Source organism: Polyodon spathula, chromosome 2 (genome assembly GCF_017654505.1).
Source record: "Polyodon spathula isolate WHYD16114869_AA chromosome 2, ASM1765450v1, whole genome shotgun sequence".
NCBI classification, from domain to species: Eukaryota; Metazoa; Chordata; class Actinopteri; order Acipenseriformes; family Polyodontidae; genus Polyodon; species Polyodon spathula.
Genome location: NC_054535.1, coordinates 39,706,043 through 39,723,812, shown reverse-complemented (window position 1 = coordinate 39,723,812; position 17,770 = coordinate 39,706,043). Strand labels below are relative to the sequence as shown.

General features: G+C 34.9%; 1 protein-coding gene across 1 annotated transcript in view; it reads left to right on the top strand.

Annotated features, from left to right (window-relative positions):
* LOC121326546 (centromere-associated protein E-like) overlaps window positions 1–17,770 on the top strand; it is a 71,278-nt gene that overhangs the window by 14,195 nt on the left and 39,313 nt on the right. The window contains exons 8-22 of the mRNA XM_041269886.1: window positions 46–120; window positions 1,493–1,544; window positions 3,123–3,210; window positions 3,385–3,518; window positions 3,609–3,724; window positions 3,947–4,099; window positions 4,268–4,421; window positions 8,456–8,603; window positions 8,970–9,423; window positions 9,600–9,647; window positions 10,061–10,228; window positions 12,425–12,499; window positions 12,897–12,944; window positions 16,960–17,091; window positions 17,176–17,353. Coding sequence (XP_041125820.1) covers window positions 46–120; window positions 1,493–1,544; window positions 3,123–3,210; window positions 3,385–3,518; window positions 3,609–3,724; window positions 3,947–4,099; window positions 4,268–4,421; window positions 8,456–8,603; window positions 8,970–9,423; window positions 9,600–9,647; window positions 10,061–10,228; window positions 12,425–12,499; window positions 12,897–12,944; window positions 16,960–17,091; window positions 17,176–17,353 — 2,023 coding nt within the window. The remainder of the gene's footprint in view (window positions 1–45; window positions 121–1,492; window positions 1,545–3,122; window positions 3,211–3,384; window positions 3,519–3,608; window positions 3,725–3,946; window positions 4,100–4,267; window positions 4,422–8,455; window positions 8,604–8,969; window positions 9,424–9,599; window positions 9,648–10,060; window positions 10,229–12,424; window positions 12,500–12,896; window positions 12,945–16,959; window positions 17,092–17,175; window positions 17,354–17,770) is intronic.

The following is a 17,770-nucleotide window of genomic DNA, read 5'->3' as shown; positions in this document are numbered from 1 at the left end:
ATTACCAGCTATTTACTTTATTTTTCTAAATGCTTTTTATTGTAGATTTTGGAAAGCAGAGAAAAAAGCGATCCTTCTAAGGGAGAAAATGTGGATGGAGCTGTCATGGTTTCCCACCTGGTAAGCTACAATATTTGTAAATTCTGTATGAATATATATTTAAAAAAAGCAAAGAACCAACTTAAAAAGAAAGCAATACAAACAACTATAATTTGGTATGCTTCTGTTTCTTGACTAGCGTTCCCTCTAAGGCTAAAATGTGCGCATTTTTCGCAGTAACTGGCAACAAGTTATCATAAACCTCAATCGAGACTCCAGCCTCTCGAGGTAAACCTATTATTTTGAGACCATTCTTACAAAGCATTAACAAGCATATTTGTGTCTGTCTTGCAGCTGATTCTCTGATTTATCTCAAAGTGCAAGTCACATTAGTGCAGAGCTCACTCGGGCACCAGTGAATCTACTGGTACAGGGTGGGCGAGGCGCCTGGCGATTCTGCCTCTATAGGTGGTGCTGCTCATGAACTTTACAGTTTTTAACTCGTCGTATAATTGAATACTAAAATCAATGAAGCACAATATTCTGCATTAATTAGAAGTATAAATACTCCAGAAAACATAAATAAAAATCACAATACTCACACTGACAGATTTTTTTGTTTTATTTCCCCTTTTAAAAAGCGATCATTACAGAACTCATCTCAAGTGTTTTGAAACTGGTAAAAATGTAATCGGCACATTAGTCAAAAATACACATACAAGTGTATAGTAATTGAAGAAGACATTTTTTTGCGAGTTTATTCATCGTGTGACTTCATGTCTGTTGAAACTCAACATGGCGGCTGCACCAGCAAAGAAAAAAAAACAATGTTTCAGTAAGACAGAGCTAAAAGAAATCTGATTATCTATATGAGGATGGTGCGATAGTAGTATTAGTTTTGCTGTAGTTCGTGTGACTATGTACGAGTCAATACCATCAACATAATGCCAGTAGTAAACACGTAGAGAATAAGAAAGCAAATAAGACGGCAACAGTGGCAAAGCGTTTCATTCTTCTATACTGAAAAACTAAGACCTAAGGTACTGCGCTCAAGGCAGAGCTTTCTCAAAGTAAGCTAACCTAACCCAGTTTGCATCGAGGCCCACCTAAATCTACATCTATGTGAATGCCAAGTACATTTTATAAATGCAGAGCCACAATAAATGTCTCGTTTAAATTTAAAGTAAATTAAAATATTGTTTCAAAATTATATAATTCAACAAAAATATATTAAAAGGGTTAATGTGTGGCCGAAGGTTTCACACTGATAATTTACACTTTCTCAGTCAAAATGGCAAGTTTCTCAGTATTCAAAAAGCTTAGAGGTAATGCTGTATTTGACTACTATCTGTAGACCAAATTAATTTAAGTTAGAATATTATAAACATGTACCATATATTACTCCTATGTAGGCTAAATCAAGTGTATTTGTTATTTTATTTTGTTTTTATAGAATTTGGTTGACTTGGCAGGAAGTGAAAGAGCTAGCCAAACTGGAGCAGCAGGTAACGTTTTGAGCTATTATTAATTAGACAAGACTGCAAGGTGTCAATGTTTATCACCACATCCTTTTTTGGTAGAAAATAATCAGTAATTTAGATGTGTTAAGTGGTTCACTAATGCAAGTCTTTCTGATGGGTTACTCAGAATTATTCACTCGATAGAATAATTGGTCAGTTTAATACTAATATTTAACCTATATTGCAGAGAGACAGTCTAGCAGTCTTTTATTTCATTCTTCCTGGTGCAACACAGTTCTAAATTAGCCTGTTTTATACCTAACTTGGGCCCTGTCCACACTATGCCTTTTAAACCATATTGGTTGCCTTCAAATCATCTTAAAAGTGTGCCACGTTTAATACTGGACTCGAGACCACCTCAAGGGGTAGTCTCTAGTCCGGTTCTAAATGAGATCGAATCAGGTGGTGCGGTTTGTCAGAAGTGTGGATGGTGTAATACCGAACTACATTTGTTGTGCATCCTCCAATATCCCTAAATGTTGTCTTATGTTTTGGCTCATGGACATTGCAAATGCAGTACTCTGAACAGGTGCCTGATGGAGTTGAGAATGATCATCAATACTGTTGTACCATTTTAGGCTTATGTTGTAAAATGGTGGATTGTCGAGCGACGTTGTCACTTGCCAAAATCAAGGCACTTATTGATATCTGCAGCAAAGAAGAAGTTCTTGAACTATTTCAGAGTTCAAAACAAAATGTACACATTTATGATAAAATGTCTACTTGCATGCAAGAAGCAGGCTTTGAAAGAACACCTAACCAGTGCAGGAACCTATACAAAGCTTGCCTGTGGCGAGACCATTGCTGCGTTCTCCATTGCTGATAACTTGTATTTTCAAGAAATTAACCCATAATGTTCATGCTAAGCAGTGCTATGTCTTCCAGGGGTACGGGCTCCATATTTGAAAGGTCATAAACAGACAGTGCATGGTGGGATACTATCGTATTAAGTCCCACAGTCCATTGCGCTGCTAGGAACTGGAACTAAACTTTAATAATAGTGTGTGCACGCATTAAGCTTGACTAAACATGAAACAGTACTTCAGTGTAGACGTTTTGAGCTGGATTAATTCAAGTGTTTTTGAATACGGTTCTCAAGATCGGTTATGTAGTGTGGTCTGGGCCTTTCATGTTTACATATTTCATAACTGCTTCTGTGTTAAACCCAGTAGTACACATTGTTGTAGTTAATTCATTCTGTTTGCTTGAAGTCTTTATCAACAGTTTTGGTTCACATAGCATTAGGCCTTGCAGTTGCTGCAACTAATTCAACAGACTCTAATACTCAGTACATTCTCTAATCCACCTTTTAGTCAGTTGTATACTATCTAATCAAGCTACTTGTGTATGTGAAAAGTACAAAACGGTTATGGGAGTTTAGATTCTACACAAGGTTATTTATGAATGGTTACACATTTGTCATGCTGCTGACGAGCAAACATTTCAATATAAAGTCACATAATTATTGGTATTAACCGTATACTTAAAACATCTTAAAGTAAATACACAGCAAACATTTCATGTTCAAACACAAGTACCATATAATAGTTTATTTTGTTTTAGGTCTTAGACTAAAAGAAGGCTGCAATATTAACCGGAGTTTGTTCGTCATTGGCCAAGTAATCAAAAAACTGAGTGATGGCCATGCTGGGTAAGTTGAATCATTACTAAGTTTTTGGGATGCCTTGTTAAAAATGAAATGTCTAGTTTATGTTCAACATGCTTAAAGGCAATTAAAGGATGCTTATACAGATCTAAAATTACTTTGATAATGTGAAGCAGTCATGGACCATGGAGTGTAACAAAATGTTTTATTTAACCACAGGGGATTTATCAATTATAGAGACAGCAAACTTACCAGAATTCTTCAAAATTCTTTGGGTGGTAATGCAAAAACAGTGATCATTTGCACAATCACTCCAGCCACAATTGAAGAAACACTCAGCACTCTTCAGGTAAAATACCTTGCCTTTACTGTCTCATTGTCAGTGCAGTTGTATTGAGAAAGTGATTTAATGCCTTAATGACCCCCCTGCTACCCCCCCCCCCCCAGCACTGCTAAACACATGAAGAATGATCCTCACGTCAATGAGGTGTTGGATGACGAGGCATTGATGAAAAGATATCGAAATGAAATTGTGGAGCTCAAGAAACGTCTGGAAGAGGCAAGTACATTTTGGTACATGTGATGCTCCCTGCAGATTTCTGTCTGTTTTAACAGTGTTACTTAAATTAAGTCTGAATTACAACAAAAAAAGACTGCTGGTGTTTAGGGGTTTTATTTAAGAGGGTTTTGTGTCGTCGTGTCGTTCCCCCCCCCCCCCATCTATTGTATATTGAATATAAAACTAAACTTTTTTTTTTTTATGTATATATTTTCTGTAAAGGTTTTTTCTGCGACACGTGCACATGCAACTGAGAAGATTGAATTTGCACAGCTACTGTTGGAAAAGGAACAACTTCAAAGAGAACAAGAAGATAGAATAAAGAACTTGACCAAAATTATTGTTACCTCAGATTTATCAAAGAAGGAACTGAAGGTGTGTGTGTAAGAGGCTCTAGCAGCTTCTAAAACACTGTATCCTACATGTTTTTGTTATTGGTGGCTGTTCATTGAAAGGCACTTAAATGTTTATCTTTTTATGTAAAGATAGTTTTTGTAAGTCTTTTTGATGTTTTTTTAAAGCCTTTTCATATATAATTTACAGATAAAAAATAAGAGGAGAGTTACCTGGGCTCCAGGGAAATTGCGTGATAGCTTGCATTCAAGTGGAGGATTTAAGTTTGATGGTCTGCCTACATCTGAACCTTTTGTCAAAAGAATGAAATGTGAAATGTCAACACTAACTGAATTTGAAGACTGTAAGTTGGAAGCCTAAAGTTTAATTATTTCCATTATTTCAGTCTTTATATTAAATATATTGTCAGACACTGATCAGCACCTCAACATAATGCCTAACAGATATAAATGGACAACACAAAAGTTAATAACAATAGTATATTATATATATATATATATATATATATATATATATATATATATATATATATATATATATATATAATATATATATATATATATTATGGATGTGTGTGTATATATGTATATATTTGTTTATATATATATATTTATATAAGATATATATATATATATATATAACTATATAGATAATATATATATATATATATATATATATATATATAATATGTATGTGTATATTATACATATATATATATACATTTATACATATATATTATATTATATATCATATGTATATATATATATATATATATATATATATATATGTATATGTACACATTTTACAATATATATATATACATATATGAATAATATATTATATATATATGTGTATATATATATATATATATATGTATATATAGTGTGTTACTATAATATATATACGATATATAACTATATAATATATATATATCTATTCAATTATATACTATCAATTTGACCTAATGTATATCTAATAGATTCTCTGTATATGGTATATATTGAGTTGCTTCACCATTCTGTTAAACAATGTGAAAGTCTTATATTGCTGCTGCATTTTTTTTAACGTGTAGGGCTTGTGTGTCAATTTAGTTTGACAGTTTATTAACGGTGGTTTGTCTGTTACTTTTATTGTAGTTTATTAACATACGTATTGAGTTAATTTCTTATATTGATGCACGTGCATCATGACAAGTAGTGCATATTTATTAATTGTCTGGTGGTAAACTCTGTCCTGAGACTACTATACAACAGTGGCCAAATCAGTAAGCCGTAGTAATGCAGAAAAACACATACGAAAAGTACATTCTTATGATTCTGAATGGGAGATGATGTACCCGTGGCTTGTTTATCAAGAAGGCAAGATGTACTGTAGTGTGTGTGAAAAAGCTGCTGAGCAAAAAAAATGCATATGCGCACAGATTTTCAAAAATCTTTGCTTCAACACAGACAAAAGATGAAAACATGTGTAGGTGAAGGCAACAAACACTGCTTAAGGTTTCCACACATCACATACAATTTTTATTTATTTATTTTTTAAATTGGATAAGAGACAGTTTCGCTGCAAAGTGACCATACACACCAGAAGAGACGGAGGCGATGCGACTGGTTTGAAAACTGCCAGATCTATACAACTGTTCAAAATTGCTATTGACAAAACTATGATCAAGACTGGTACATATCTTGGAAAAGGCACTCCAAGTGGAGTGCAGGATGCTCTCTATATAAGCTGGAGGTCGCCGGTTGGAGTCCATGGCTCCCGGGGGTAGGGGGGGTCTTAGGTTGGACAGGGTGTCCTCTACTCACCTCGCACCAGCGATCCCTGTAGTCTGGCTGGGTGCCTGCGGGCTTGCCTGTAAGCTGTCCAGAGCTGCGTTGTCCTTCGACGCTGTAGCTGAGGTGGCTGCATGGTGAGTCTGCAGTGTGAAAAGAAAAAAAAAAAGTCGGCTGAGGGCACACGCTTTGGTGGACAGAGTGTCTTCTGTGACAGTATTTCAACATGTATGGCAATAAATCATACACACCAGGCTTATCCAGTTCCTCTGAAACGGACTCCCATATATTATCTTTCAAATTTGTATCTTTATAATTGTGATGTCCTTTGTCATAAAGCTCAGGGTATTTTTTCAACGACAAGTATTTTTTTCGTTGTTATTTTGGATAACGCTTTACCCTGCTGGACCACGTGTACTGTTCTCTGATTGCCCTAGTTAACGCTTGTCAAACCGCATAAAAATAGGAGTCTGTCCTTTTTATTTTGAACCGCTCCTCTGTCGTCTGTTGAGTCGTGTGGTGTGAAAGATACTAATCAAAACTATAGGTTATCTTCATTTTGACGCATCGCTGCACAGTTCTGCTTGCCTCATCGCGTCTGGTGTAGCAGCCTTCAGAATCCCGACTGGTAGTCATAGGTGCGATCTACTGTTACTATATACTAGCATAAAGAAAAATGTGTCTATATTCATATGTATATCTATTAGGGTTGCAACAAAGTCTACATTTTGACCTTCAAAAGTTCGGAACGCATTACTGAAGGAAGGTTCGAACCTTTGATGGTACTCATTTGCATAATTTACTAGTGACGTCACCATAGCTACTTGTTTATAGTTTGTTTGAAAATCCTATTTTACAGGTAATTCATATAAATGGAATAAAGCATTCACATGTAGTTTAAAAATACATTGTATAGAACAGTAATCCATGTTTATTATAACTTAAATAAAAATGCATGTTGTTTATTTACACGTAATTTGAAAATGTTTACGATACATACAGTAAGCTTGCATGGCACAACTGCAGTGGACTTGGGCAAAACAAAGCTTTATTTAAGTCACAGTTCCAAGGAGGTTATCAGTCACATTTTATTACTACTAAAATATTAATATGAACTTACGCTTGTTAAGTGACCCCAGAGATTGGTTATACCTCCCATGATATGAATTGCTCACACAGTTTGCATTCATTTTTTTTTTTTTTTTTTGTCTGGCCATTTAACAAAAATCTTAAATGGCAGAGAGGTTTCAGGATGTTTCTTTCAATACAGTTTACGCTATACAACACTTTGCTGTCGAGGTGGAGAATGAAGAAATTAAAGATTTGCTTACGGATAACACGAGCTGGAGGGGGGAGGGACGGACTGTGCTCAGTTTTCGAAATTAAAATTTAGTGTTATTATATAGTTTGTATATTTGAAACATATTCTACCATAGCACTTTTCTTACAATATCTTGTACACTAGGTATTCAGTACATATTTTACTGAAGCACTACAACCGTACGGCCCCAGTTCTTTGGATACTGTACCCTGCTCCATCACTGCAGTGGCTCCATAAAGCGCCTACGTGTAACAATTTGGTAGTGGATGTAATACAACAGCTTTTGTTTAAGTAATATGCATTCTATAAATCCCAAAATATCGAATTTTGCATGCGATTGACATTTAATGTGTGATTTTGTAGTATTTGTATATTGTCAAACAATTTTTGTTAACGGGGAGGGGAGCCACGGTGCATCAATGATGTCTGACGAACCTTTGAAGGTTTAAAACAACCTTCGAATCCCTGGCAAGCGAACAAACCTTCGAACATAGCCCTGATATCTATGCGCAGACAGATTGCTTAAACTGTGACCTAGCATAGTTTAAATATACCAAAATGCACATCCCTGTTTATTAGCCTTTGTGTTACCAACTGATTGTTTAGTATCTGATGGATGGGCCCCAAAATTTTGAGCATGTGCGTTTTAAGGAACCCATGAACAGAAAAGCTAGCACGACCTCTGGTCTTGTTTAGTATCTATGTATGTGGTGGTTGATATGTTTTCTTCATGTTTTTACTGCACTTAATCGTTATACTGTGAAGGTAGTTTGGGGTAAAAACAAAAAAATGCATAATGCAGTACATGGCCATGGAACAGTGGTACAGTGAATTATATTTCTGTTCATCCCAAAAAACATTTATGCAAAGTGTAGGAATTGTACAAGAGCAGTGAAAAATTAACTTTAAAAAATTTAATAAATAAATAAAACTGAGAAATGTCAACAGGGTTAAAGATGAACATTTATAAGTAAGTTCAACTTAACCAATCACATTTTAATAGCAAATCTGAATGCAGAATTGGATATGGTCTATTCAAAGATATTTCATCATATATGTGTGTGATATGGTCAGTGTTTAATGTTTTCTATGTAAATTGTAACTGGAGTATTCAGTTGCATTTTCAGAGATGTATTTAATGACATGTTGTGAGCCTTATGAAATGTATAATTCATGATTTGAAAGAAAATGCAATTAAAATTGTTTGATTAATTGCGATCCAGTAAGTAACCCCACTGTTTGCGTTTTTTTTTTTAAATTTTATTTTATTTATTTTTTTAACAGCCGATTGTACTGAAATTGAGGATTCATGGTCACATACCTTGGATGATCCATTTGAACTAGATGCAAGTCGTAACGTATCTGTTCGCAGGAGCAGAAATGCTTATTCCACTGCTTTAGAGGAATATCCGCCATTTGATGGACAGGAAAGGTAAAGAAAACAGTAGTGTATGGGTCTATTTATTTATTTTTTAAATTATATATTTATTTGTGTTAACCTATAATCTTGCTTAGTACAGCCATGCCTGGTTGGAATTAGTTTTGTACAGTTCTTTTATATTTAGTCATACACTATCCTTAACATATAACCCAATGCTCAGAGGTTGTTGTATGCAAGGGATATGCAAATGTGAGCCTTATATCCAGGTAAACTTATTGATGGAGGTCTGTTCAATTCAGTATAGTATGTAGAATACACCACAGTGCACTATGAAACTATATAGGGACATTTCATTTTTACTTCTGAACTGCTAAAAGCAAAACAATTCTTGAATTTTAAAATGTTGTTACAATTTAGTGCATTTGATGTGGCTTCTCCTCAAATGGATGACAAGGAAGCTACAATTGCAAATTTAGAACAGCAGCTTCAAAGTGAAAGAAATGAAAAAGCTCTACTGACCGGAATGAGAAGCTTCTTGGAGAAAAGGGTGTCTGAACTAGAGCAGCAGCTACAGTCCCAAGCTGGGGAGGTTAAAGGAGCAGAACCCGAGGAAGTGAAAGGGGTCCTTGAAGAGCGGATTGTTGATTTGGAGCGGCAAGTCTTGGAAAACCAAACTAAAGAGCTAGAACATGAATATGTCAGGAAGGGCCTAGAAGAGAGAATTCTAGAGCTTGAACAGCAGCATTCAACATCTAAAGAAGAATATACTGAAAATAAAGCTGCTTTGGAGAAAAGGATTATGGAGCTGGAGCATAGTCTTCACATTCAGGAGAACCAAGACAAGGATAATCTTCAGGACTCTCGTCAACAGGTTAGTATTCCAAAAGTCCATGTAGTTAACTTTCTAGAACAACTAACGTATTTCACTGGTACAATATGATTGGATTGCAGTTTACACATTTTATAAATTTAAATGACTGTTTGTTGTGCACAGTGAAAGGATTGTTGTTGAATTAACTGTTTGTTTGATCTATACAATATCCATAGGATTTACTGGAGACTATACAGCTTTGTGAAGCTCTGGAGGCTGAAAAGGTATGATTACATTAATTAAACAAAAGTAACTTATTTTTAAAACATTGTAGATTATAATGTAGACATTTGTGAAAGTTGTTATATTCACTTGTTTTCATGACTTGAAATGTTTACAGCTCACTTTCTTTCCAGATTTTAGTGAGTGATTTACCAAATATGTAAGTTGTGTTCATTAACATGTATTTTTTGTGAGTTTGTGACATCTGTACTGCTAATAGAAATCATTGACATTCTTTTTGTAACGGTACTCTGACTAGGATCTTAGCTGTTGAAGTCTCGAATAGCTGTCCAATTTTTATTTACCTTTGTCTGGTAAAACTTTATTTTATAGTATGTCCACATGGGTGCTTTTTCTTTTATTTGCATAGTTATTCTCTGCTAAATGTTAATCCCGAGTTCCTTTATCTACACAGGAGAAATTGCTTTCAGAGATGGATGTTCTCCGTGATGCATGTGATAACATGACACTGGAAATTGAAGGATTAAGAAATGAAAAAAAGGAACTGCAATTCAAACTTAAGGAGAAGAATGAAATGCATGAATTTGAGGCTCTGGAGAAAGAAGTTCGGCATGAACATGAGGTAAAAAGGTCTATCTATGTATGTAAACACAGGATTTTCATGTTTGGATATTCGTTCATAATTTTAAATATTTCTACACAGTTTAATGTAAGGTACACTGAAATATAATTTCTGCATGTAACATACAAAATGCTGATGCACTGTGTAGCATTGATGGATGAACTGAAACAACGTAAACCTGATTTTTCTTTAATATGGCCAAATATTCATGATAAACACTAATACAATATGGAAAAGTATTTCCTACCTTTGTTTTGTTATGGTAAAAAATAAATATAAAGGGATAACAGCACTTGAACCATATTCAAGTGAGTTTTTTTTTAAACCTGAAAAACCTACAACTCTTGACTGAGATGACACTATTATGCATGTCCATTTGCTTAGTTTAATGTTATTTTTTTTCCTTCTGATGTGACAAATTAAAATATAGCATATTTCCCCCATGTGTTGCTACAACTGTTTTAAATGTACCTCTAATTTTTCTTTTCATTGGTAACATCCTGACAACCTTTTACACTTCTAACTTTAGTCTGTTTTAAAGCTCTTCTTTTAAAATGGCCGCTGTAGTTCATGGGGTTTGAGATCTGCCAACTAAATCACTACAGGAAGAGCAGGTTTTTTTTATTTTTATTTTTCTTGAAAGTGCTCTGGCTTTTCCTTTCCATACCACATCATGGATTGTTATTGCTGTGTTACCTGTTTGACAATGTGGGCAATAATCCGTACACTATCACTTCACTGGAAGTGTGTGAAAGGGTGGCTTTGCAGGGGTGAGGTCAGACCAGAAACATACTAAAACAGTGAATGGCAGGGCAAAACTGTAACGCTGTGGCGCTCAGTATGTTTATTAAACAGTAAACAAACAAAAGTTTTAAACAAAACACTACAAGCAAAAAGGTGCGTTGGCCAAACAAATACACAGATAACCAGAAGCAAAACAAGTATCGTGCTGCTTTTTAGCCAGCATGTATAGCAATTGTTTACTCATTTTCTTCAGACTTCCATCTCTCCTCTGACGCTCCTCCTGAGTGCAGACAGTTGCAGGCTTTTATATTCTGGCCGAGGGGTTAACTAGCTATTAATTAATTAGTCTGCACGAGATTAATAAGGATGTGTGACTGTCGGCTAATTTAAATAATCAATAGCTGATCAGTCACGCATCCTCACAAGTTTTTAAAAATAAAGCAGTAACCTTGCAGACGGCGTTAGTCCAGCCAACAATACAAATAAACACAGCTTTTCACCATCATATATAAATCTAAATCATAATAACAATACAAAATAAACAAAGGGGCGGGACACTCCGCCATAAGCTGACATTTTAAAGAATTTTAAAACAGACTTTAAACTTAGAAGTATAAAGTTGTAGCAACACGTGGGGATGTGTAACGCTACATTTTTAGGAAATCTGCTACTTAGTTTTTAACCACGCAAATCAATCATGTTATTGTTTGGATCCAAACACTTCCTAATTTGATATGTCTTTAGTTGCTGTAGTAAAAAGGTAACATCGGCCATAATTGCAGTGAATAGATATACATTTTAATGGGCATTGCAGCAATTGACCCATAACAATTGCCGCATGGCTGTCATTAATTTGGAGCCCTAGTATGAAAGCATTATACAAGTGTTTATACGAGTGCACAAGTATAAATTAGTTGAATTGACTTCAGTTTATTCAACAACAGCAACATTTAATTTTATAAAATGCTTTTCATAAGCATCCCAAAGCATACACAGTTGACCTTATTCAAAAACTAGTACAAATGCAATAACTAACACTACTGTAACTAGTAATGGTAACATTCAGTAACTACAGTAATACATGGAAGATTAAGTAGTCGGGTTTGTAGTACTGACCACAGATTCTGTTTTTAATCGGAGAGTATATCATGTACTATGCAGCAACAACCTTCATCAGTCACTTGGTTCAGATTACTTCATATTTTGAAAGAGACTTATAAAAATATATTAAAATTAATGGGATATAAAGGTAAACTAAATATTGTTGAAACCTGTTCCGTGGATAAGGCTGCCATATAAAATTGGTCTTTTAAAGCTATGGTTTTTCACTGTCTAAATCTAACCCAAGACACAATCAACCCTGCTCCTCTGCTGTTGAAATGGGAGGTCTATTAATTGGTTGCTGCTTCCTAACTCCTCCTATGCTTTTTGCCTGTTTAACTGCCCTTGCAGGCTGACCTAATGCATGAAATCACCAGCTTAAAGAAAGGCACTGAAAATGCTGAAGTATGTATCCAAGGCCTTAAGGTGAGGTTGTGCTGTTGACTGTTGATAGGTCCATTATCTTTAAATCTGCACCAAAAATTGTCCTCCTTTTTAAGAAAAAAAAAAATATATATATATATATACTTATATATAGGATATATATATATATTATAATATATATTATATTTTTAAGTAAATATAAAAATATATATATATATATATATATATACATATTTTTCAAATTCATAAGATGCTTAAGCAATTACATTGTAACTGGTATTGCTGAGAATTGTTACCACATGCATTTGAAATGGTCAAACTCGTATTACAGATCACCTGCAGTGACCACTCATCAATTCCTATGTGTTTGCTGTATTACTGCCTAAAATTAACTATAGTTTCCAGAATACCTGCGTTATTTCTTTTGTTTATTTCTCAGGCTGAACTTTCTCGGACTAAAGAGTTGATTGCAGACCTACAGTCATCAGTAAGTCCCTGATCCATAAGCAAATAAGGCAACAAGCAGACTTGGGGTCTATTTTGTTTCTCAAAACAATAGTGGTTTACATGCTATTTAGAACATTTAAAATAAGGCCCTTTTTAAGTACCATGCGTGTGAAAATCAACATGTTGGTTAAGTATCATATGCACCATGGAATCCTATTTAAACGATATGAGCAATTGAATAGATTATTTTATATATACAGACCAGGGGTGTGCAATTTTAATTTTTTTTTTGAAAGGGACAGAATGCTAGAAAAATCTACTTGCCTGTTACCCATCTCACAAAACGCAGTCAATCAATTGGTGGTTAACAGGGGAGGATCTAGCCTTGTAGCTTGACTGGTTCACTAAATTCTTCAAGATATACAAAAGGTTACCCACCTCAACGACTGTATAACATACTTTAACACCTGAAGCGCCGGAATTTTGAACTACCTAGAAATGCCAAACCGGTCCTTTTAACCGGTAGCTTTTTAAACCGCAGTAATATGATAATGAAAGACAAACGATTGTATAAAACAATAAAACATTTGCATAGCAGAAACACCATATTTAAATGGAAAACAAAACTAATATATATATATATAATATATATAATATATATATAAATTCAAAATGAGCAGTAGAAAACTTTAAATAAACATACTACTAGTAACTATTTTGTAGTGGGTCTGTACATAGGAAATTGTATAAACATTTTATTTGTTTGTAAAAATAACATACAAAATTTAAAAATAATGCACAACTTCAAAACATAAATAACCAATACAATAAACTATTTACAGAACATCTTTATTTAGACTGCATACCTGGCAGCTTTCTAAACTGTACAGTCCACACACAATGCATGCTTCTCCACTTTACCTGAGCATTTACTGCACACTGCCCTTCCACAACTACCGCAGACATCTAAAGTTTTGTTGCATTTTGCAACCTGACACCGTTTCCTCTTGCATGTGGGTGCAGCAGCTGCAGCACTGCCAGAAAAGGACATCTGTCTCTGCCCTTTTCTGATCCATATGTGTTTGCCGAAGCTACATGGCTAATTGCAAGATGAAGTCCCTCCTGATGCAGTTTTCCCTGGAACATTCCTTGTACAAAACCATACACAATGATGGCTGCCAAGTCCAAAATGTTATAAAATAGTCACATGCCACCGATGAGATCCGCCTGTGACTGAATACTATCATGCCTTCTGGTCCTGGACACCTACACCGAACTTTGTGGCATTGTAGTATTCCACTGTCTCTGGCTTTTTTGTTTTTGCTATCGGTTCTGATCGCCACAGTATTGTGCATAGAGCTGAGAATGAACCTGCAATATTATACACAGGGGGGTACTTATGACTCAGGGGCGTGTTTTTCAAGCAAAGGATGTAGACAGGTGGACGCCACTTGATCACGGGATCAGTATTAGGTCCTCTGCTATTCCTAATCTACATTAATGATTTAGATTGTGGTATAGTAAGCAAACTTGTTAAATTTGCAGATGAGATAAAATAGGAGTTGCACCAAACACTGATGCAGCAGCAAAGATCATCCAAAATGATCTAGACAGTATTCAGAAATGGGCAAGCACATGGCAAATGGCTTTTAATAGAAAAGTGTAAGGTACTGCATGCAGGCAATAAAAATTTGCATTATAAATATATGGGAGATACTGAAATTGAATCTATGGAAAAAAAAGCGAGTTTATATTGACTCATAAATGTCTTCATCTAGACAATGTGGGGAAGCTATAAAAAAGGCCTGTGATCAATAAACTACTAACAACCAAACGAGCAAGATGGGCCGAATGGCCTCCCCTCGTTTATTAACTTTCTTATGAAAAGGACAGGAAGGATTATAGGCTTTATTTGATAAATAAATATGTATTGAAATAACCAGTTAAAATTAAAAAAAACTGAAATATGTATTGAAATAACCACAATCATTCCAAACTGTTACTGCTACTTTGTGGAATTCAGATTTTCTTGACATTCTTTCTGTTTTGTAACTTCTGAACCCCGGATTTATAAAGGACTTACCTGTATAACCTGACAAGTATCTTGCAGTTTGTACTGCTTTCCTGCCAAAATGCACATACTCACAGTAGGCTACATCACATTCTGCAAAGACAAAATAATATTTATTTTTGTTTATATCTATACTTAAAAAAAAAAAAAAAAAAAAATCGTGCACAACATTTTACAGCTATTTTTCCTCATCTAACATCTTATCCCATGATGGCTAACTGGAACACTGCTGCAGCAGGGTGGTCCTGGTTTCATACCCTTATGGTTTTATTTGGGGGGGCAACATTCTTTCTCCTGTACTACTCTCATTGAAAAATACATTAATTAATTAATACATAAACACACTGCCATGAGAGTTAGTCTATTTTATTTTAAATATGTACAGTACATACATACCTACATACCACTCGATTATATCATGGGTGTCGGGGTCCAATATAAATCTGCTATATATCAAGGGCCACGATATAGTGAGAGACCCATAGAAAAACAAATAGGCTAACAAATACTGTACAACCACTCCCTCAGTTTATCTGGTGTGTCAGGGTCCAGTATATATCCTATACGCAACCTGCTTTTTCCACACAGTTTTAGTTCGTAAAGCAGAGGGTAATTACTTCTCATCAACATCAGTCTCCAGTTAATTTATTTTCCGCTTTCTCAAATGCACAAACCCGCTGCATTGAAAGAACTCATTCCCATCAACAACATAGAAGACTTGTTGCTAGGGAACTGACGTCACTACCTTGTGGCTTTTGCTCGTGCATTGCTGCCACACGTGAATACCTCTGACTAAAATAAAAACCGCTTCAGCAAGTATTTAATTTGCTTTGTGTTATTGTGCAATGCGTGTGTATATGATAACAGTACTAAATGTAATACTTTGTTTTTAATTGTTTTGTATATTGTTTGATGTGCAATGCGAAATAAAATGAACAGTAATTCTATGTGCCTATGTATATTGCAGCTAAGGCATACGCAGTTACAGTAAAATTTGGGAGCCGACTCCAGGACCGTGATATATCTGAATCCGCAGTATAGTGACGGGCGATATAACGAGGGGTGGGTGTGTGTATAATATATACTATCAAACATTTGTCTATCAATAGTTATAAGTATAAAATTGTCACAGTGTTTAGCTACCTAATGCGTAAAGGGTTGTTTATTGATTATAACGAAGACATTATTATTAATATATATATATATATATATAGATAATATATATTATATATGATATATATATATATATCATATATATATGATACGCGCTAAATACTAAAATCTAAAGAAAACAAATATATACAATTTTTTGCCAGGGAAAGTTTGTCTTGAAATGCTTCTAAACAGTAAACATTCCAACAAGTACTTTTATCACAAAGTGTTATAAATACACAACACTTTTTTTCTAATCTGCTATATAACTTAGCGACTGGTGAGGTGTGGCTTTTTTCTTTTTTTTAGTTTTGTTTTAACTTTACTAGATTGCTGCACTTAAATGTCAGGTTCGTGTATTAAAGCAGTATCACATTTAAGTTACAACCTTCAATTTAAAAGGTTAGTCTGCATTTCCAGAGGTGTTCTTGGCAGTCGTTTTCTGTGTTTATTTGTAACCAGTAGAAGATCAGCATCTTTCACAACTAGCCAATCAGAAGTGATAGGGGTGGGACTTAAATGTTTTAAAATGTTTGCGCTTTGGTGCTAGACTTCCACAGTTCGGTTTTCAGAAACTTGCCAGTCTCTCCTACAAACGTCTCTACAAACATAGGAAAAATAAATAAGAAATGTGAATTGCAGACCCCTGCAGACTAACATTGGTAATTATTTGAAGGTTATATATTGACCATTTCTTACAGCCAAAATAGCAGTGTTCCTCCTACCTTGCAATCAATTATATGAAATATTTGCAGCAGTTATTTTTTGGGGATCTTATCTGTTCTAGGAATTCCTAATTTCTTACTTTTTGATTCTGGAATATTTTTTAAAGGTGGATAAAGATTTGGTGGAGCAGATTCATCAGCTAAGGCATTCGCTTCAAGATGCAGAGACTGTCACTCGTGACACCAAGAAAGAATTTGCAATCCTTAGAAGTGAAAATCTGGAGATGAAGGAAAAAATGGTAAATACTGGGGTTTTTTTGGGGGGGGGGGGCATGTGTGTGACTGGAAATCAGCTCAAGTGTTCTATTCTGTGTCTTTAACAGGATGAAAAGACAGTGAAGTATCAGCAGATGGAAAAGGATAGGCTGACATTGTGCAGTCAGCTGGAGGCTGAAAAGTTACGCTATAAGAACATGCAAATTGATCTGCAGAAGGAACTGCAGCAGGCCTTTATTGAAAATACTAAACTAACTACACTTCTGGATGGCAAGGTTCCCAAAGGTATGTTACACTCTAGTTTTATTTAGTTTCTTTTAAACAAGATGCGAGACCTTAATTCGCCATTACTGCTGGGACGAACACAGGATTTCATGTTCGGATATTCGCTCACAATTTAAATATTCGTTTGAATATTCGTTCGTTTTCAAAAAGTAATAAAAGCCATTATATTGCTCAAAACTCAGGCAGATTTAGGGGGCTGTGGCCCCTGTGTGTGTACCTTTTATTTTACAGTAATATGTCACACGTCAAAAGTAGGAAATAGCACAGGAATAAAGAATACATTGTTTTGGCCTTAGTTTACCCTAGTGAATTAACTACAAAACAAAGGATCCCTATAACTGTTCAAGTAAAATGTTGTTTTGTTTATTTGAAATAAATAGTACATAAAGTTGACACCACATTTTATTCCTTGCCATT